General features: G+C 37.6%; 1 protein-coding gene across 4 annotated transcripts in view; it reads left to right on the top strand.

Annotated features, from left to right (window-relative positions):
• The window catches only part of AKAP7 (A-kinase anchoring protein 7), a 68,677-nt gene extending 47,206 nt beyond the window's left edge, over nt 1–21,471 (top strand). The window contains exons 1-2 of one of the 4 annotated variants that reach the window (XM_087941174.1): nt 7,394–7,578; nt 19,079–21,471. In XM_087941174.1, the coding sequence (XP_087797300.1) occupies nt 7,530–7,578; nt 19,079–19,287 (258 nt within the window). In that variant the 5' untranslated portion in view covers nt 7,394–7,529 and the 3' untranslated portion in view covers nt 19,288–21,471. Of the gene's footprint in view, nt 1–2,149; nt 2,330–7,393; nt 7,579–19,078 lie in introns of those variants that run through there. The other 3 variants (XM_026705496.2, XM_026705495.2, XM_087941171.1) reach the window with 3 other exon arrangements.
• Nucleotides 21,472–22,975: the final 1,504 nt, after the last annotated feature.

The raw sequence follows: 22,975 nt of genomic DNA, 5'->3' as shown, positions 1-22,975 counted from the left end.
ATTCAACCTCAGATTTTTAACCAAAATATCAGGAGAAATGTGCCACCTACGATAAGCCATCTGTGCAAACTAAAATATATGAAAGAATCCAGAATTGAATTGACTGGGCAGATGTTATGGGAGACAAGTGGTCCTTCAAGTAATCAACACTTTAAAATGGCTGAAAAAAACTGAGGTTGAGAACTACCAAATGTGGAAATTGTTCTGCAGTATAAGGGTCTTCTTTTTATCAGAATGTTTAAATTGCAGTACTGAATATTGGGATCTTTTTAGATTTAGTATGTATACTGTGATTGTGTAACTAGCAGCTGCTAATAAATTTTAGATCAAAGGTTTTAGATTGATTTGTAAACTAGAAGATTGCAGTAAGGGTTTGAAATAATGCAGAAAAATACAAAACCAAATGTTTTATGCAATGGTCTCATAATTATCTGAAATTAAAAATAAAAATATTTATGTTAAGAAATTAGATGTTAAAAATTCCACTTTATCTATATGCAGAGCAAGCATACTTAACAAATAATATGATGCTATAATCTTTAAAAATACTTCATGAATTTATTGATAGAAAGGACCGTAGGCAATAATGAATTAATTCATTTTAGCTGTGCTTTGAGATAATTGGTAATATTAACTACGTCTTGCAAATTTATTAGCTTTATAATAATTAAAACCCTAAGATGCCATTAAATAGTAAAATAATTTATTATTCAGTATTATGTATCAATTTTATATTGATGTATTAATACAATTTGAAAAAACATGATTTTAGCAGTATATTTCAGGGTCAGCAAATAATTTGATTTAATTTTCATTTGGCTGAGACTTTTTCCCCTTTGATTTTTAATATGAATATTTAGTTTAAAACTCAATTTACAGCGAACAGATTTCTTACTCAAATACTATACCTTTTATTTAAAAGAATAATGTCTTGTAAATCAAGGGTTTGTATATTCAATACTGTTGTTTGAAAATGGGAAGAACTGAATGATGGATGAATTAAAAGCTTAATTTTCAGAATTAATAAATGGCAACAAGGCTAACCTGTTAAAACATATTAGGGTATTTGGTTAAAACTTACAAAAGATTAATGATGATATGTCATCATGGAATGATCGTATCTCAAAGCATTAAGATAAAACTTTCTTAGAAGTTTGCCTGCTTTAGCTAATGTCTCCATAAAATATTTTCTTTTAACAGCATTAGCCTGTTATTCAGGCTATGAGCTAATGCTCTAAAACTATCTGTTTTGATTTGATCAAGCACTCTGGCCCAATTCTGAAAATATTTTAGGATTGCTGAATTATTGTTGAGGTACACATAAAGGGTTATAAATAGATATATTGGTCATATTTTGCTGGGCTAAATTGTTTTGATTTGGTATAAAGGTTGATATTAGAAAGTGCCATCCTGCAGTAAAAATGAAAAGATTTGGGGGCCCTTTCTGCTTTTGATTTAGAGGGTTCATCTTCAAAATATATTATTAGATACAGTTAAAACTCTTTGAGAAAGATAGTTTACACATTATTGAGAAACCACAATGAAGAGGTTTAACTCATTCTATCAATAGACTCTGGAGAAAGGGCAGAAGGACTTTTCAATTAAGACAGGTTTCTTTGGCCTAATTTTTAAATAGACATTAAAGTATTGTTTTAAGGTCTGAGAGCCGATTTTGTCTAGTAGTTAACCAGGCTAGAAAGCAAGAGACTGTGAGTTCTAACTTTTAGCTTTAGCCATGACCTTGGGCAAGTCATTCTTAGTCTACCTCACAGAGTTGTTGAGAAAATAGGCGAAGGATGGTTTATTGGATATGTTCTTGAATTAAGTCCAGAAATAATAATAAAGGTGGGGTACAAATAAATAAATCTGCTTTATAGTTTAAGGAATTGAATTATTTGCTGTGGAACATAGTACCATTTGGGATATCCATTGGCAATGTTAGCTGGTTCAAAATGGTGGAAGCTATTGGAATAATCTAATTGCTCCCCCCTCCCATATTAGTAGAGGCAAGTTGTCAGTTTTGCCTGCTATTTTGATGCTGTTAACCCTGTAGACACTCCTGGGTACAATCCTATATTGATTTGGCATTTGTAACAATACAGGCATTGTGACTTTTACTATCATATAACTCTTTGTGCATTGTGCACAGAAAGCAAAGGAGGCAAAGGAGTCTTTCAGAAATACCAAGTGATTTCAGGAAAAGTGAACTTTTTACAAGGAAATCTTCATGATGGGACTTCTGTTGTCTGAAGAATTCCCAAGACTAAATCTACTCTTAAGGAAGTCAGAGAACTCTAGTACTGAATCTGAAATAAATATATTGTAATCTCTCTAATGGAGTTTTTAAAATTTTTGCATTTTAGATATGCCTACCGTGTTTAAATATATAGCTGGTCCTCGATTTATTACCACTTGTTTGCAACCATTCAAAGTTAACAGTGATGCTGAATGAGTAGTAACTATGACTGCTCTTTGAAGTTCCAGTTCTCCCAGCAACTGGCTAGTCACATGATCATAATCTGGGCGCTTAGCAAATGCTTGCACTTAACAGTGTCCCAGTCACATGATTGGTATTTGCAACCTTCCCTGCCAGCTTCCCACAAGCAAAGTCAATGGAAAAGCCAGTAAGGAAAGTCGAAAATTGTTCTGATGTTCCCCACTGTGCTCCTGCTTCACTTGTCCCATTTGCACCCTGCAGTAGCAATCTCAAATCCTATGACATTCTCCACCCCTTGTTCACCCTTGCATAACCTTCTGCACCCTGCAGCAGCCATCCCAAGCCCCACTGTGTTTGCACCTCCCTGCCTCTCACACATCCCTATGCACCCTTCTCCATCTACCAGTAGCAGCCAGTTATCTGTCTACCAGCCTGTTTGCAAACCAGTTGGGACTTGCAACTTCCTGCTGGCTTCCCCATTGACTTTGGTTATTGGAAGTCAACAGAAAGTTGTAAGGAGCTTCTCAGTTAATAAGCCATGTACCTCACTTAATGACAGCAATAAGGACTTCCAAAATTCTGGTCCCAGTTACCATAAGTAACAGAGGACTATAAAAGAGAATTGTCAGGCCCGCTGACAAGAATCCTCCATTGGGTTGATACATTATACTAATCAATAATGATTAGTATCTTGCTTGGGTTTATGTAAAGGAACAAAATTTCTGTGATGTATAAGCTATGGATTATGGCTCAGGTTATTGCATGAACACAACCATCTTGATTTATTCATTATTTAACAAGTAATAACTTAATATGGTGATAAAAGGTTATTCTTCTTTTCCTCTTTATGGGGATATATACATACATGTGCACATACAGTATAAAGATTAAAGCATTTTTTTTAAATCTCAAATCTATGTTTTTGTTTGTTTGTTAAGGAATTGGTGATGTACATTTGTGTTCATGTAAAAATGCCATACAGATGGGTGATTTCTGTTCTAAAATGTCACTGTAGTTTTAATGAACTAAATACATAACGGAATAAAAATTCCTAGCAGGAAATTTGAACACTTACGTAAATAGGTTGTGGAAATTTAAAGAACTTTGTGAGAATCTGTGGTATGTAAGAAGCAATTAAATCTTGATTAATGAATAAAAATCACAGAACTAGAAAAAATATTTAATGCTCATAGCAATAGCACTTAGACTTATATACCACTTTATAGTGCTTTATAGCCCTCTCTGAGCGGTTTACAGAATCAGCATATTGCCTCCAACAATCTGGGTCCTCATTTTACCCATCTTGGAAGGATGAAAGGCTGAGTCAACCTTGAGCCTGGTGCGATTTGAACTGCCAAATTGCAGGCAACTGGCTGCAGCAGAAGTAGCTTGTAGTAGTTAGTTGTAGTAGCAGTTCAGGTCCAGAATAGTGTAACCACATTGGTCTTCAAATTCCGTGTAAATCTGAATAACAACAACAACAAAAAGAAGCTTGGTTCCCTCACATCCTTGGCTCTAATATTTCTTCTTTTTGTTTGTTCTTTGAGTTTGAGCTATAGCACTCAACAATTTATTTATAGAAGTGAGAGTTTTTGTTTTTTTTCACTTGGCCTTCCTTTTGCCAGACCTGCAATTCAAAAGGAAAGATGATTATAATAGAAAAGATAGCCATGGCCATGATAAAATTTTATTTTATTTTATTTTATTGATAGATACCTAGAACAAGAACAAATATAAACACTCAAGACAAAAAGAAAATACTAACAAAATTAAAATGATTTCAAGGATTCTATTCAGAAGGATCTGTAGAGCCACAGCTTGCCATCATGATGCAGATTTGGGACTGCATTGGAGAGATAATGTCTTGCTTAAACTTATTCAGTGGCTTCAGGAAACTAATGTGATGTGTTAATAGGGCTGGGAGATAAATTTGTTCGGCTGAACTTTTCAAGCATACATTTCTAAATAGTATTTCATGAATAAATTTGTATGCAGAAATGCAGTTATCTATTTTTGTATCTTTCTGAGTTCTGTGATGCTGTTTTTCAATCGAAACAGGATAGATAGTCCTTGACTTATGACCACAATTGAGCCCAAAATTTCTGTTGTTAAGTGAGACATTTGTTAACTGAGTTTTATGACCTTTCTTGTCAAAGTTGTTAGGTGAATCACTGCAGTTGATAAGCTAATAACCTGGTTGTTAAGTGAATCAGGCTTCCCTATTGACTTTACTTGTCAGAAAGTTGCAAAAGGTGATCACATGACTTTAGGACACAGGAACGGTCATAAGTGTGAAGCAGTTGCCAAGCATCTGAATTTCAATTACATAATCCTGGGGATGCTTCAGAGGTCATAACTGTGAAAAATGGTCATAAGTCACTTTATTCATTGCCGTTGTAACTTTGAACGATCACTAAGTGAACTGTTGTAAGTCGAGGACTACCTGTATAAATCTGCGTACTAAAGTACACAAAATTGTATATTTTAAAAGATAATGGACAAAGCATCATTTTATTCAGGATGTGTACATTGGAGGAAAAAAGTTTGCTTATAAATTTTTATGCAGATTTTTAAAAATTGTAAATAAATATAGAAGGGTATGAAGAGTAACTATAGAATAAAATGTATAAAAACAGTGTAAAACTGTATAAAAACAGTGAAATTATAGTGAATAGATTTATTTATCAAAACCTGTATATTACTTCATTTGGCATCAGTGACAGATTTCATAGTGAAATTTTATTAAATTCAGTATGAGAATTTTAAACCCACATTTTTCTTCATGCTGAAATTATTTGGACATATTTCATTAAATACTCTTAGAAATAAACTATCTGTTGTCACTTCACAGTTGTAAAATGAAACAAATAGTACACTTCTAGCGTTTTTCCCAGTTAGTTTCCTTTTTAAATAAATAGGGCATTAGTCTCCTGAAAAGAGTAAAATGAAAGAAGTTCCCACCAGACATCTTTTCTTTTGCTTTAATTACAGGCTTTTACTTATGCCCTGTAGATGTGTGTTAAGTAGTCATGTTTAATTCATTTCTTCTTTAGAATATGGGTCATGTGCTTTTTTTTTTTTTTTACATGTGATTTGACAGGATGACAGTTTTGCTTAAGCAGGCTTTATTACAAAATGTAGACGAAGCTGTTCATATGCATGATAGAGTTTTACAGTCCATCCTGCCATATCAGAATAATTTATAAGAACCATATAATATTTGCCTGAAAAGTATCACACTAGTATTTCCATGAAAGAACATTCTGACTTCTGTCCCTGATAAGGTACCAAATTATCTTGGAACAATTCTCAGTGTTCTCAGGACAGAGTGTCCTTTTCACATTGTTTTAAACAACAGTTGTGATTCAATATTTAAAAATAATGCTCCTCTGTTTTTGTTTGTGGATAATACTGCAAAGAAGAAATTCTTCTAGCAAGTGGATAGTAGTTGGTAAAGATACAGAAAGAATAGGATAGAGGCTTATTACATAACTTTTTATCATGTAATCAGATCAAATCAAATTCTTCAAATTTCTTTTACTATTAAAGATTAAGAGAGCCAAGTATCAGCTGTATCACATTATCCCTGTTAGACTAAGAGTTTAGCAATTACCTTACAATTGTTTATGGTAATTCATAAGGGGAAAGCTAGAGTGAAATATTAATTACTTTTCTGATAGTGGTGAGAAATTATTGCTTTTGCTGGAATTTGGGGCTGCAAAGTTAAATTAATCTCCGTGAGCACTGCATGTGGTGAAAGCTAAGCTAAGCTATGGTTCTGGTACAGACTGTAGATTCCCATATGTTGAGGCCAACTATCCCCTTTCTCAAATAAAATTATCAAAATAATTTTCAGAATGGCTGATATATATGATGTTGTTCTGCCAGGACAAGGTCAAACAATAATGGATTTTCAACTTTTGCCCTCATTACTTCAGTGTTGGTAGCTGCTTCTGTCTGTAGAGCACGACTTCAGGGCATGTCCCATCTCCTGTTGGGCATTTTCTCTCTCGTAATGTTAATCACATAAGCAGAACCAAGCATTATCAAGCATATTGTAGTAGTTGAACTCTAGAAGAAGATTTAATACAGTGGTACCTCGGTACTCGACCACTTCAAAACTTGTTGAATTTGGTACTTAATGCACTTAATACTTAATTTGGACGTGAAAATGTCCCAGTACTCATTGTTTGTTTTGATGCTCTGCAAAAAGAAGTGAGGGGTAGCCACAGGGGCTGACAGGAAGTTGACCATGCTGGGAAGGTCATTGCATTGACATAGGAAAAGGGACAGATAGGAGGTCCTTCCTAGCCAAAACAAAGGAACATGTGGTTAGTCATATGGTTTGTTTGGTATTCATCCTTTTTAATACTCATTCCACCTCCCTGAACCAGTTGGGAACGAGTACTGAGGCACCAATGTGTCCCCGACATTAACAATTGGGAAAAACATATAGACTTTAAATAAAGATTTTGCCCATCTCTGGTTGCATTCCTGCATCTTTATAACTTTTAAGTGAGGTAGGATTATAAAATTACATGGGTTGTTTTAAAATTGAGATAAAGTGATGGAAAATATTGTATCTCTTACGTTTCTGCAAGTATTACAGCTTTTGAGGCATAGAAAGACAAGAGAAAAAAAATCTGAGTAGGAAACTCTGCCTCTAACATTGTCCCAACTGTAAGATTTAAAACTAGCTATTAATATAACTAGTTCTTGATGGTGACAAGATACTATATTTTGACATTCTAAATTCCTGTGCAGAGAAATTGTGAAATGTGTGAAGCATCCATGTGTGTATGTGTAAAATAGTTTCACTGTAAACCCCTCCAGATGGTAGGAATACTTTTCCTTCTCTACACCTATCAGTGCCGAGGACAAAGAGGTGGAGCCTTTCTCATTCTTTACAGCAGAGAGCTGGCTGCTTTCTCTTTCCCTCCCCTCAGTGTGTGTGTGTGTATGTGTGTGTGCCTTTCTGTGTTCCTCTGAGTAGAATGAACAGTTTGCCTTCAGAGTCGAGAGCAACATGCAGTTTACAGTTTGGGGTGGTACACACTGAGAGGACGAGGAAGAAAATCAAACAGTAAATATCATGGGCCAGCTGTGCTGTTATCCTTTTGGGAGAGAGGAGAAAAAAATCAGTAAGTCTGGTTGTTTTGTGCAATGCCAGTACTGGGTGCAGTTATTTCAGAATGTAGTTTACTGCTAAGAACAAAAAAATCCAGCTATATGCATTTGGAGCATGGGTTATTTTCACCTACACTTTAAATTATATATTATGGTTTAAAGGAATGCAGGTAAGTAGAAATTGAATATGTATCTGTATGTTTTCTTAGGCTAGGAAACAGATTTTATGTCTGTAACTCTGAAGTATGGATGGTTATTCTATTAGTGCATATAATGAAATATGACTTAACATTGGGGTGTGTATTTGTTTAACTTATCAGATGTACCCTATCCGATAGGGCAGTATTGCCACGCTAAATCTAATTTCAGTTGAAGGCAGTGCTTACTAGCAAAATGCAATAGACATGGAGGACCAAAATGACTGATGATTTGTTGCTGTTGTACTTAAAAACAGGGAAAGGATTTTCTAGTATTTTTGTTTTATTGCATGGCACTCTTCAAAGAGAGTCTTCTTTTCTGAACAGCTGCCAGGCATGTTTTTAGTTTTATTCAGATTACTTAAAAGGCACTGCAACAGATAAATTTTATTAACTTATTTAATAATAATCATTTCAATGGAATGTTAATTTTTAATTGTGTTTCAGAATAGTTTGTGTAGCAACATTCAAACATTATGTGCTGTCAGTCTTTCTGTCAGAAAACTGAGATACCCCCCATATCTTAAATTTCATTTAATTTTAATAGGCAATATTTAGGGGAACTGTTGCATTTTTGGTTTATTTTACATTTCATTTCTGTTTTTGCTATAGTTGGCTTTAATGATAAACTGCAGTTTATACACATAACCTTGTCCACTCAGTGGAATTTCCAAATAAACAGTTATAACAATAGTATATTAGTTAACCAGTAATATTACTAAGGTGCCTTAGCTGTGGCAGACCCATGATTTAGTCACTTTACTGCTTAATTCCGGATTCTAAGTAACATTTAATTAATCCAACACCTCCTTCTGGTTACCATAAATGAAGTAAAATACAATAGAATACAAAAATAGAATCTTAAGAATCTTGGATGGAGATCCAATGTAGTTCTGAGAAATGTAATGAGAAGTGCAGGATAAGAGCCAGGTTTAATGTAAGAGGAAGTGAGCAGATATGTTGCTGAAATAACTGGCAGAATCTTGGAATCAAGTAAGAGAGGTAGGATAAAACAATGGGTCCCAAAGAAATTTTGTTATTATGGTATTTTGCTAGAAAGTCATGGAACAAATTAAATAAAAAGCTAATAAAGCCGAATTCAGATGAAGTGAGGGCTAGAGAAAGATATATAGAAACATAGATGATAACTAGGTAAATGCAGATATCTGGTCCACTTCACTATGGTACATTTTAAAATATTAGTCTTTCTTCTTTATTTTATGAAAAATGTTCTTTTTCAAATTGATAATTATTGTCAAGCTTCAAAGTACCTCCACTTTGTTAATCCCTTTTTGACTGCAAAACTTTTTTAGTATATTCTTTCTCCAAGTATCTGGGTGGCTTTTTTAAAGCCCAGAAGTACAGTATTTTAGGATAAATATTAGTGGCTTCCATTAATTCTGAGCTTAACTGAATTAGTATGAGTACAAGTTTGTGACATCGTAATATAATATGAATGAAGTTTGTTATAAAGTTTGATTTGCCACATATAAAAGGGAAGCTATCATGTAGATTATACAACATGATTATAATACAATATTTATTCTTCAAAACATACTTGCAGATCTGTTTCCGATATACATCATTTTTGAATTTTTATCCAATAGGGCTATGAGTTTGGTTATACTGGGGTTTTTTTAACAATAAATAATTCCCACTTTTAACATTCATTGGAATTATAAAGCAATCAAGGACATTGAGATCCTTTTCAAGCACTTCTTCCTTGGTAGTCTTTTTTATGCAGAATAAACAATAATGAATATATTATTTTAAAAATTTAACTTCATGTACTGAAACTTTTAATGTTAAATGTAATTAAGCCAAAGACTGAAATGTTAGTAAGATTTTTCTTAATTGGGGCCATTAACTTTGTGCACACAAATGCAAAGGAAGTTGAATTATGAAGTAAAAATGAGACAATAACTTTCATCGTCTATCTTTGGTCTGTATCTAAGATGTTTTGGTTACGTTTGCAGGTCAAATGGTTGCCCCACCCTCCCCCATGCAAAAGAATAAATCTTACATATAAGAAAATAATCAAAAAGTGAAAGCATATTAGTTGCATAAGCTTTAATCCAGAGTTTGAAATGACACATTCCAATAACATTGGTTTGTAAATTAGTTCACTATAGTATTGGGGCATCAGTGTGGATATATCTCAGTCAAAAACACAAGACTGAAAACTGCAATTAATAACATAAACTTTTTGAAAGAGGTCTATGGAAGAAGAAAAATAAAGAGTTTGCAAGTGAAACTATTGATGGCATAAATGAGCTATTTAGTCAAAATGTCAAATGGCTTCAGAAGCCAAGAGGTTAGGCAACCAAATATATTTCCATTGTGTCTAGTTTAAGATCACTTTGCAAGAACAAATATCCCCAGTGTTAACAGGCTAATAGGATGATGAAATATGAATAGAAATACAGTATAAAGAGACAAAGGAATGCCTGTGGATCCATCGCTATCAGATGTATCCTGGATGATAAAACAGAATTGGGTCTGGCTTGTACTTATATGGGAATTCCAGGGCTGAAAGCTAGTTTGAGAAATTAAAGGACATCCTAGAAGAAAATAACAGTAAAGGACTTCTGTAATTTTGCCAAGAAAATTGAACGATGTTGTCAGCAGGTTGAATTTAATATGAGGCTATCTTTATATAGAATTGTCTTTTTACAAAAGCTGATTCTTCATTATGTTTATCCTCAATTCAGGCCTATCACCAGATACATGTATATGCACGTGTGTGAGAAGGGATGTGTGTGAAAGAAGAGATCTGCATATTTACAAACCTGGCTGATTTGAATATGAACACCACATTATAACAACTTTGCAATTTGCCACTTCTAGTAGAAGTTGTTTTTCAGGAGCAGATACAGCATAGCCCAATTTGGAATTGGGTGTTCTTGACTTCTTTAAATCAGCTGGTATCCTGGTGGGAGGGAGGAATTGAATGAACTTATTATGATTCTAGTATGCTTATATCACAAAAGAAATAAGTATTCTAACCTTGTACATGTGCTTCAAAAAAAAAAAAAAAAAACCTGGAATTTGTATAGCACAAGTTAAAGGAGAATGAAGGGAAAATGACAACAGAACCGTATAATGTTAAATGCTACTTAAAGATAAAGTACAGTAGCATGACAACTACATTTATAGCTATGATAGGCCTTCAGGTTTGAAGAAGACATACTGCTGTACCATTTGTGGATACGGAGGTGGTTCTAGAGTCCCAATCTGGAGGACCAGAGTTCAGCCCAATGGGAGCACTACAATGCCATTGTTGTGGTAATTGGACAATATTTTGTGATGCTGCTCATGGTTTTCCATCAGTTTTTGGTAATGCCTGACTTGAAAGCTGGCCAACAAGTTCCATCGACATTTGTAGCTTCTGGTTCCCTTGGTTGGATATCACAATGATGTAGGGTTTCTTTCACAGCATCTTTGTAGCTGTTGCATGGTCAACTTTGAGGTCTCTTCCCAGACTCTAGTTCACCATAGAGCAACTGGCAAAGTATACATTGGTCATCTATTCTGATGACATGTCCCACCCATTTCATTTGGGCTCTGATAATCAGGGACCCAGTGCCCATGGACTCCACATGCCATTTAAGGTATTAGTAGCATGAAAAATATATGCTATTTAAATTAAATATGCAACCACTGTGTAGCATTTGCACAACACATTTTTATCTTGATTCCTCTTTTAAATGAGATATTTTAGAAGCTATTCTACTTGTTCGGAGTCTTGCACAGGAACAGGAACATTTATAGCCTATCTAGAATGGGATATTAATTTTTAAACACAGTAATTGATAGTCATTCCTTTATGCCAAATGTTTGAAATGAGGAAGATTTTACAGCAACTTTATTAAGTGTGTACAACAAAATTCAGCACAGAAGAACCACTCCGCAGTACACAAAAGTGATGTACATACTGTTCCTTCTACCTTTCCCGCAGATTGCTTAGCTTTCTTCACTGTATGCTAAAAAATATAGAATTCATATTAGCAAGCACATGCAAATAACATAAAAATCCTCTCAAACATTTCCTTTTTATAATCAAACCAAATGATTATATAATAGGGTCACTTGTTTAACGATTGAACATTATAATTTCAGACTCAATTTTATCTTCTAGTTCAGTTTCCAATATGGGCAATACAGTTGCTTGTGAAGGTTTTTGAATGATGCTTCAATTTCATTCTAGTCTGGGGAAATAGATCAAGGTTCAGGCCACATTTTGGTTAGGTTTTCATTTATCAACCTGGTACTATGAAATCTGCTAGTTTCTCTTTGTTTCTTGACTTTAATCAAGAGAAGAGCAGATAATAAAGTTTATTAATCTTGCAAGCTTATCTACCTTCTTTTCTTTCTCCAGTTGCAGAATGAAGTGTTATTATATGGAAGCTACTTTAATTCTCTGCTTATAAATATTGGAAAATAGCGAAGAAAAGCTAGTAGCCCCATAACCTAAATCAGACCAACAGACTTTGAGAAGATTAGACATATTGGTATAGATTCAGAAAAGAACAATTAGGATCTAAATCCAATGACAGACTAAAAAAACCCTTGACAAAGTTTAGGAGAATGTTAATACTCTTTATGTATCTGAATGGATGCCTCATAAAAGAACAGGATTTTTATCCCAAAGGACAAGACGCAAAGCCAGGGGGTGGGATTCTACCGGTTCAGACCGGTTCGATAGAACTGGTTGTTATGATTCTCCGTAGTTCAGAGAACCGGGAAATCGGGCCTCTGGATGGTCCCACCCCTCTCTGCCTGCTTCTCCACTCCCTGCCCAGCCAGTCCCTATTGCACATGCCCAACATTGTGCGCATGTGTGACATGCCTTCACCCAGCTTTTGCCTGCCCGCCAGGCCAGCCATTGCTGCCTGCCTTTCGCTGTGGCCCTGCCTGATCTGATGATCTCCCTGGGTGAGTGCAATCCCCGGTTGCCTTCCCCTCCACCACTTGCCTCTTGTTTTGCCCCTTCTCCCCCACCACTTGTGTTTTGCCACCGCTGCTGGTTGCCTTTCTCCCCCTCCTTGCCTTCAACCAAGGAACACATAGAGAGACTCCTGTTGGCTCCAGCCAAGCCAGCGGCTGCTTCTCTCACTTGCTCCAGCAAGGAGAGTGAGAGAGCCTCTCCTGGCAGAGTGAAAAGCTTGTAAGTCCCCCTCCCATCGGCAAATGGCTCCTGGGAAGCAGAGAAGCAGCCCAGTTTAATCCTGTTTCCCTCTGCTGCCCAGGAGCTGGTTCCCAAAGGGAGGGGGACTTGCAAGCTTTTTGCTCTGCCAGGAGAGGCTCTCTTGCTCTCTCCCAGCAAGAGCAAGTGAGAGAAGCAGCCGCTGACCTGGCCGTAGCCAACACGAGTCTCTCCACTGTTCCTTCCAGTTGAGTTAGGCTAACCCTAATCCCAGCTGAGCAGCCCTGATCTGCCTGCTCACAAGTAAGCCTGTGCCCAGACCTTGCCATCCTCCCACGGTTCCTGGGCTATGCTGGCTGGCTTCCCCACCAGTGCGGCTCCACCCCATCAGCGGCGCTAGCTGGGGCCTAGCTAGCTGCCCCCACACACCATCCCCGGACTCAACTAGCTAGCTTCCAAATCAGCGCGGCCCCATCCTGGCAGTGGTGCTGGCTGGGGCCTAGCTAGCTACGGCCCCCACCATCCTTGGGCTCAGCTGGCTGGCTAAGCCGCCACATGGCGCTCTCCCAGCTCTCCTTACCATGTGTCTGCGGCGCAGCGAACGGCAGCAGTGGTGCTATGAATAGTAGGGTAGCAGACCCGGCTGCCTCCCATAAGCAGCGCCATCACTACAGCGCCTCTGCCGCCTCTGTCACCTCTGCCCGCTTCTCCTGGGGCAAAATGAAAGAAAACGGGTGGAGGCACTGCGGCGACAGCACTGCTTATGGGAGGCAGGCAGATCCGCCGCAATCGCTCGCTTCCTTTTGTTTTGCCCCTGGGAGAAGCTAGTGGCGGTGGTGGTGCTCCGACCAGGAGGGCAGGGACCTGGCTATCTCTTGTAAGCACTGCCGCCCATGGAGGTGCTTTAGGAGGGTTTGGGGGTACTCCACGACCCCGCTGCTGCTGCCTCATGCTACCCGAGGAGGTGCTTTGGGAGGGCTGGGGGCGCTCCACGGACTCACCACTGCCCGCAGAGGTACTTTGGGAAGGCGGGGGTGCTCCACGGCCATGCTGCCACCGCTGCACACTGTCTGCAGAGATACTTTGGGAGGTCTGGGGGGAGTTCTCCATGGCCCCTCTGCCGGTGCATGCCACCCCCACCCCCACTTTCTTCCTTTTCCCGCCGCCCGCTGCTGACTGGAGCCTGCCATATCATTCAGTTCGTCCCAGACCAGGTGTGTGTGTGTGTGTGTGAGAGAGAGAGAGAGGGAAAGAAAGAAAGGGGAGGAAGGAAGGGAGAGAAAGAAAGAAAAAAAAGAAAGAAAGAGCAAGAAAAAAAGGAAGGGAGAGAAAGGAAGGAAGGGGGAGAAAGAAAAAAAGGAAGAGAAAAAAAGGAAGGAAGGGAGAGAAAGAATTAGGAAGGAAGGGAAAGAAAGAATTAGGAAGGTAGAGAGACTGGTGTGTGTGTGAGAGAGAGAGAGAGAAACGAGGAAAAAAACAAGAAATGAAGGAAGGGAGAGAAAGAAAGAAAAAAAATGGGAACAAAGAACAAAAAAAAAAGAAATAGGAAGGAAGCGGGGAGAGAAAACTCTGTGCTATTATTTTTAATTGTTCCATTATTTATCATATAATAATATTTTACACTGTCCCTACACCTAGAGTGATTTTACTGCCTTCCTTTTGCCTAGAGCTACCACATATTTTTCAGGGTTTACATACATTCAATGTCTATAGTCCAGACTCCAGAGCTTAAATACACTTGAGTTTAATACAGTTGAAAGGGACTTGGGAGACCTTCTAGTCCAACCCCCTGCTCAGGCAGGAAAGTGGAGGATGCCAAACTCTGAGTAGAGGTCCTGGGAAAGCTGTCAGAATAAAACTTAGAAGGGATCTTGGGGGAACCCTATACCATTTCATAATAAATGAATAAATAATAGATAATAAAGTTAAAAAAGGTGAACAACATTTTTACAGAACTATAAATAAGTTGAGGCTGGGTGTGACAAGGAATGGCTGGGAGAGGACGGGCCTGGCAGAGCACCCCTTGATGTGAATGACATTAACTTGCTCACACCCACCCAGTCATATGACCACCAAGCCACGCCCAGCAGTCATGTGACCACCAAACACACCCAGCCAGCAAGCCATACCTACCCAGTCACATGACCACCCAGCGACACCCGCAAATTAAGCCACACCCACAGAACCGGTTGTTAAGAAATTTGAATCCCACCCCTGTGCAAAACTTAATCAGAGTAGAACCATTGATGTTAGTACAATCTAAGTTACCATGAATAATTTAAATCCCACTGGGTTGAAGAGTGTGGAAATAAAATATATTGTGTGATTATATATGCAAAGGTAGTGTAATGCAAAGGTAGTGAATATGCTGCATGTTTTGACAAAATATGTTGCAATGGTTCCTGATTGTTTTACAGAAACGATCAAACAAATTATGGATAATATACTTTTAATATATGTGAGAGCTGACAGAATAACAATAACTTAAGTTTAATTTCAGAATCTAGGGAGAGGAAAAGAAAAATGTGATGTAGCTTTCTTTATTAGGCCATTATTATGGGATTCCCATAGGCATCTGGTCACCTTAGAAAACAAACTGCCCAGTTAGATGGACAGGATTCCCTCCTGAAGTCTCTGAACGTTTGTTACAGAGATTCCAGGAGGGGAGGAAGCCACTTAGAATGTGTTTTGTACAAGATGTCCGTTAATGCTGGAAAGGATTTTTTTTTTTTACCGTTAAAGGTGACATAGACCTTGCCAGAGGATGACAATAGATAAAAGATTGAAGCTTCATTGGAAGTGCTAAATAGGACTGGATAAAACAGAAGAGAAACACAGTTCCTTCAAAGTGAAAAATAACTTGTTTCAACTGAAGTCTTTCAATTATTTGGCCTGTTTATGATTTATATAGCGTTCAAGGCCAAGCATACAAGCAATGTAATAAAAATTAGTCAGTGAAAGTTTCCTAGCTATTATTACAAGTCCCAAGGCTTTCCACTGTTTCTCATCTCATTTGATTAAAAGGTCTTTCTAATGCAGTGCAAGAAGAATAGAATGTGCCCTGTTTCTCTATTTTTAAATGATTGAAAGCAGGTGAATAGTTCACAGTTTACTCATTTTCATGAAGGCTTTAAAAGATTCTAAATTTGAATAATCTAAAGTACAATATGAAAACTATGGTTCTGTTGTGACTTGCTGGCGGCCTGCAGAGCTGGCAGCAGAGTCAGACAGTGGGGAGGAACAGGGGCCCTGTCTTGGAGGCTAGGGAAGGCTCAGACGAGGAAACTGCATCGACACAGAGGTGGGACCAGGGAGTTATGTGCTGACTCTGGGAGTTATGTGCTGACTCCGGAGCCTCTAGAATCTGACATCAGCAAGGCAAAGGAACAGGGGGAGCCTGTTCCCAGTGCGCAGAGCTGTCAGAAGGCAAGAACAGTTAAGACAAAAGGGGCGACTCAGGAGTAAGGCTTGGAGGTGATTGGCCCCTCCCATAAGATATGAAAGAGGAGCAAAGGGACATGAGCCTTTGAGGGAAGCAACTTTGTTCTGATCGGTTTGGAGTCTGAAGCTCCGTGTTGACTTTGTGCTCTGTTTGGCCTTGTACAGCTAATTGGCAATTTAGTTGTTGGCAGCATTTCAAGGGAGATAAAGGTGCGTGCTTTTCAGCCTTATCCCAAAGGACTGTGGCAGACTTCTTTTGGACTATTCACCAACTGTTTGGGACTCATTACGAGCTGTGAATGAATATAATTCACAGCTGTTGAAATAAAACAAAAGGTTTTTGGGACTACTGTGTGTTTGTTACTGTCTCAGGAAGCCTTGGTCAGAACAGGTTCAAGCCAAAGACTATGGCTAAAGTAGGGATACGAAAACCACAGCTCACTGTGTTTGGCCTGTCAGTATTCTTTAGTTATTCCTAAAGCTTGCCATAATAATGGAGCATAACTACGGACCCTTATTTTCCTCCTTGAATGTGCATGTGGGTTTTTAAGGGGGCACAGTGGTTTGAGCCATCCACTTCTTAAAACTCCTGAACTAAATTAATGCTAGGTGAGCAGAGGAGGGAGGCATAGATGTATACCATTCTGAGTCATTATTGAGATGGGCAACTATAGAAACCAAACAAGTAAAATAAAAGAAGAACCAGTGTTCCTCTCCCTGCTCACTATTTTTCAGAGTTTGTTTTAGATGCAAGTGACATTTTCAGTCCATTACTAATGAGTTGCTTAGGAGCAAAAAAGCAGTTTTACTTTACTTTAACAATAATACTAGTTTCATAGCAAAATATAAATTGACTGCATTCAATAGAGTTGTATATTTATAAATTGCCCTTTGGTAGGAAAGTGTATGATTAAACAGCTAGGGCTTATTACATTTTCATTAAAAAAGAAAGCACCTCCACATGGCAGCATTTCCATTTCCCAGTTCCTCACAAAGCAGTTTCAGATTGACCTACTATATATTTGTACTAACCTTGAAAAACCAAGAATACTGTGAGTTCATCAGGACTTAGCACTTCTGTTTCAGCTAACCAATAAGAATATGTCACCCAGCCCATGTTCTGCCCTGAGAGCTACCACCATCTAACAAATATCCCTCACCTCCACTACACAAAATAGCCAGCACCATGTTTTTAAATAGATTCCTTTGCACTTTGCAAAAGAATTTGAGTGATAGCAGTGATGGGAATATATTCAAACAAGGCATGGCAATCTTTCAAAGGCTTTCTAGCATGTTGTTGATTATATCTAGCATGCAATTTGCATTTAAAAGCTCTATGTGCTATGAAAGTGACAGAATAGCAAGTCATTCCTTTTTCAGGAGTTATTTCCAATACTAAGACCATGATCGCTTTGCATTCTTACAAAGTGAGAAAGGAGAAGAAAAGGAAGAATTCAGCTTCAGGATCTTATGGGTAGAGAGTAATGGGTAGCTTGAACCCAAGAGCAGTAAGTGGTGAAGCAAGATTTCTCATATTTGCAGAATTGCAAAGATTCCAAGGAAAATATTTGCCTTGCTCCAATTTCTGCCTTATGTGATCACTGAAGTATGGAACTAGTCCAAGAGTGTTGCAAAGTATGACTTATGGAGTAAATATGAAATAAACAGGATTTCAAACTAGGAATCTTTGGATAACATTGACTTGCCATTTCAATAGTGTATCAACTTGGAAAAACATTTCATAACTAAAAAGAATAAGTGATTCTTCTGGAGGATAAGCTCTATGTGACTTCTGTTTCTGTTTAAAGATATTTATTATATGTTTTGTTATTCTTAATTAGTCTTCCAGTAGTACCTCAACAGGCTTTCTCATCTCAGCCACAATTTCATAATTTAAACAGACTATAACACAAATTAGTCCCAAATTGCACCAAGTTTTATATTTCAAATTCCTGAAATAAGATGATTTTCAATGTATAAGCTGAGGCTTTAGGTAATTGTTGGATTAGGAATTTTCTTTGGACAAAAGAGGTAAATGGAACAGCCAGAATCCATGGAATGGAATTCCATGGCAGGGAAATAAGACAGGCTGCCTTAAGATTCAGGCAAAGAACAGAGAAAGAATTAAGTTCAGCCTCGTTATGTAGACCAAACCAAGAAATCAACTCTACAAGAAGGCTCAATCTACAACATTTTTTATTATCATTGGCTATAATAACAGAATCTTGCAAATCTGTCCGTTCTTTACTCTCACCATATTGATGTAAATTAGGCAAGTATCTGTCTGAGTTGCTTAAGCATACTTTCTTGTTTTAGACTTAAGGTGTGTTTTTGCCCTTGTTGCTTTAGGAACAGACCTGGACAGTATCTCTAGCAAGGTCACCTTCCTTACTGCTCATATTACAGGTCCTTTTTTTTATAACAATGGAGAATGTTTGTACTCAGGGTTGAATATAAACTGAGAGTCCACCCTATTCCTTACTAGCACTGATGATGTTACCTAGTTTGGGTAATGAAACATCTGCAATAAAACACCCAGGCTCAGGGAGCACCGGGGACTCCTCTTATGTTTCATTCTGAAGGTTTTTCAAGGGTTTTGGAACCAACGAAAGCAAGAACACCCTGATGAATGTGTATCCCGTGTGTTGAGAAGCTTTTCCCCTGAAGTGTGTTTTTGCATGCAGTTTTCCCTGCTTAGTTTTACTGATTTTTGTCTGTTGTGGTGTACAGGTGACAAAAAGGGGGCAGAGCCAGATGATGCAGAATTGCTGAGCCTCAGCAAAAAGCTGGTGGAGACTGCAGTCCTCAAGGCGGTACAGCAGTATCTAGAAGAAACTCAAAACAAAAACATACAAAATGATTGTGGGACCCCAGTGAAGACTGAGGAGGTGGCCATTGGAAATAGCAAAGAAAGTGAGAGTGACATTAGTAGAAAATGACTGTTTTGGAGGCCAAAAAGGCAGGGCTGTAGCACCAACATCCATGTCTCTGCTCCCTACTCTTCAGAGTTGTCCTCGCTGGCATGATGGTTATGGTTTGCTATCAGGTATCCTTTCTGAACTGAGAGCACAGAGCTTTACAAGAACTAATGTCAATGCTACTGAAAATGATTATTTAAAAAAACACTACTGAACTCTGGGAAAGAAGATAAGCCTGAGAGAGGAAAGGACAAGAAGGACGAGAGATGTGATCCACCCAAAGTGCCATCTTTCTTGTGTTCTTGACTACAGAGTTATTTCTCCACTGCTTTCTTTCTGTGCCGCCTGGATGCAAAACGAATGGCCAAAGAAACAGTATCTTGAATTTTGTTCAGCAGAACTAAATAAAGTGTTTTGTTGGAGAAGGCGGCAATCTGTTGTATCAAAGAGCAGTCAGTACTGAAATCTTAATGTGAATCAGAATTACTGTTACCCAATAGAATGTAACTGGATACTGAACCTCCTATCATGCATCATTTTGAAGTACAATTTTCACACATAAGTTGTATTTTTCTCTGATTAACATTTTTTTCTACTTCACAGTAAAAAAAAATGCATTCAAGCAAAATTATATACTTTCTGCACAATGGCGTATTGTTTAGTAATTTGTTCCATAACATTTTAATCACTATTAATTGTACAAATGTGTTGTTATTCTTTTTCCTTTAGGGAAGAGCCCTGAAACAGCTCTAGTAAAGGAAGCTTTGCATAAAGAATTGTTGCCTCTGTTGGCCAAAGTGAATCAGATAAGAGAACTTTTATACAGACCATCAATTCGGATGAAAATATACGAGGAACTGCTTGAACAAGGACAGCTTAGTTGACAACATCTTGGAAAATGTCACTGATCCAACTTCTTTAGTGTCTTAATTTTTAACTCCAAATTATACAGATTAATTTTAAATGAAGATAACTTACATATCCAGTTTGTATTGCTTCTTTTTTAGAGGAAGAGACGTACCTGTATCCAAACAATTGAAAGTGATAGGGAAAAATACCATGTTCCCCCGAAAATAAGACCCAACTGGAAAATGAGCCCCAGCATGATTTTAGAATATTCATAATATAAGCCCTACACACAAAATAAGCCCCAGTTAAGATTGTCAGCCAGACGGACAGATTTAGAACTGTATTTTCCCCAAAATAAGCCCTAATGCGTCTTTTTGAGCAAAAATTAATACAGGACCTGTTCTTATTTTCAGAGGAAACACATGTAGATAATATAATACATAAGGATTCTTTTCTAAGATCCATCCTATTGGTGAGGAGTGAGGAAATCTGACAGAGTCAGAAGAAGCCAAGTCTATTGTAAGTAGGTACATAAAGGACTCTAATGCTACCAATGTGTATCAGTACATGGAAATACAGTGTAATGCTGTAGATTGATTTGAGAGAAGTCATGATTTGTCATATGACTAATCTCATCCTATGCATTTTATTATTGGCATGGGGAAAGTCGGTGTATAAAACTTAGATGCAAACTTTCATTGCTTAGAGTGGATCATTTAGTACAAACCAAAAACTAAGTTGAGGACAGGTACTGTTTAGAGTGGAATTGCATGCACTGTCTCACATATGAATTATATCATCTCATTACCTTTTTTTCCCCCCTTACACCAGTTACCATATTGACCAGACCATGACCTCTCTTAGCCCATGTTTATTCTGTAACAAATAATAGAGTGGATTATTTCTATGGCTGTAAACTTTATAACAAGGTTTTGTTAGGTGGCTTTAAACTTACCACCTAAGAGAACATTTTTGTATTATCCTCCTGTCTTTTATCTATTGATACTTTGGTTTTGAACTACTTACTTTTTTAACACACCAAGTTTTAAATCTTATGTACAGATTCTGACATACAATTTTTGCTATTGTTTACATGCAAAACAAGATGGTTTAAAATGTTTTAATATTTATTGTAAAATTGCAGCAGGTCATTTATTTCGTCATGTGTTATGAGTATACTAATTTTAAAACAGGGAAAAAATAGCTTTTGTGAATATAATTTCTGAAATTTCAAAAGGGCTAAAAGTGTGCATGGGCGGGGGGTTAAGACACATCATATTAATGTTTATACAAAGTGTATTTTCTGAATGCAGGTTTGTGCTTCCAGTAGATACATAAACAGAGTGTGGTATGCTTGTCTCTGTCTTCTACCTTCTAGGCAATTGATGAAAGAAAGAAGTTGATCTCTTCAAATGCCTTAATGGTTCTTTTCATTCTCTTGCTCTTATTCTATCTTTAAATTCAGCTTTCTGGATGCTCGTTGTTGCTTCTTCCAAGTCCATTCGTAGGGGGACATTTCATACTTAAATTAATTGAATTTAGAGCTGCTGCTACTGCTGAAGTCTATATGGAATCTGTCTTTTCAGTAATAGATGTGAGGTTCAGTGCCAACATCTCCATCTCCAGGAAATCAGTAATCCAGAAACTGAATACAGATTCACCATGGCCTGAATGTTCTGAAGAGAACACTACCTTTAGGGCTTCACATAAACCTCTGGGAGAGTAAGACCAGAGAGAGAGAGAGATCTAATACGACATGCAGATTGACCAAGGAAAGAGGGGGGAAAAGGAAAAATAAATGTTGTGTACATAGGCCCTGATGCAGATAGGGTTTCAGCATTACAGGTAGTCCTCAACTTACAACCACAATAGAGCCCGGAATTTTGGCTGCTAAGTGAAACATTTGTTGAGTTTTGCTCCATTTGAGGACCTTTCTTGCCATAATTGTTTAAGTGGATCACTGCAATTGTTAATTTAGTAACATGGTTTTTAAGTGAACCTGGTTTCCCCCATCAGCTTTGTTTGACAGAAGGCTGCAAAAGGGGATCACATGTCCCCAGAGCACTGCAACCGTCATAAATAAGAGCCGGTTGCCAAGCATCTGAATTTTGATCACGTGACTACCAAGGGATGCCACAGTGTTGTCAATGTAAAAAATGGTCAGAAGTCCCTTTTTTAAGCACCGTTGTAACTTTGAATGGTCACTAAATGAACTGTTGTAAGTAAGTCAAGGGCTACCTGTACCAGGGAAGTTTAGGAAGGTAAGCTTCTTCTGGGTACGTAGTTTGGGGGAAAATTAAAATTCATGATAGATAATTAGTTAGCATGTTTATGAAGATGTGTTGCAGCATTGTCCAGTCTTGTGAGATACACAAGAACCAATAAGAAGCAATGTTTGTAGGAAAAAAGTGACTTTTTCATCTAATTACTTCGTCAAATATATTGTATAAGTGTGATGTTTTCCCTGTTTCCAAAGCCAAGATTTTAAATAGCTTTAAAAAAAAAACTCTGCTTGACACGGCATTAGAAAGAATCAGGATCTTTGCTATGCTCTGTTGACATGATCCCAAGGGTAAAATGGCTGGACAAATAAGATTGATTGGCTAGAATAAAAGTTTTGTGTGTCTTACCTTGATGCCATAAGTGATAGCCAAAGCCAACTTGTAAATACACACATAATAAATCCTTTTATTTCACAAGCTTGAGAACAGAGAGCTCACCAGAACAAATGCCAACTATCTCATTTCACTGTCAGCCCTGTCTGCTTATTTCCTGGACAATTTGAGTTACTCCATTTAAATCACAACAAAGCAGAATCCTTGAGAATATGTACAGAGCAACGCTCCATCTGAGTGCCACC

Source organism: Pseudonaja textilis, chromosome 1 (assembly GCF_049901715.1).
Source record: "Pseudonaja textilis isolate UNSWEBS1 chromosome 1, rPseTex1.2, whole genome shotgun sequence".
Classification (NCBI taxonomy): Eukaryota; Metazoa; Chordata; class Lepidosauria; order Squamata; family Elapidae; genus Pseudonaja; species Pseudonaja textilis.
This window is presented reverse-complemented; position numbering and strand designations above follow the sequence as displayed.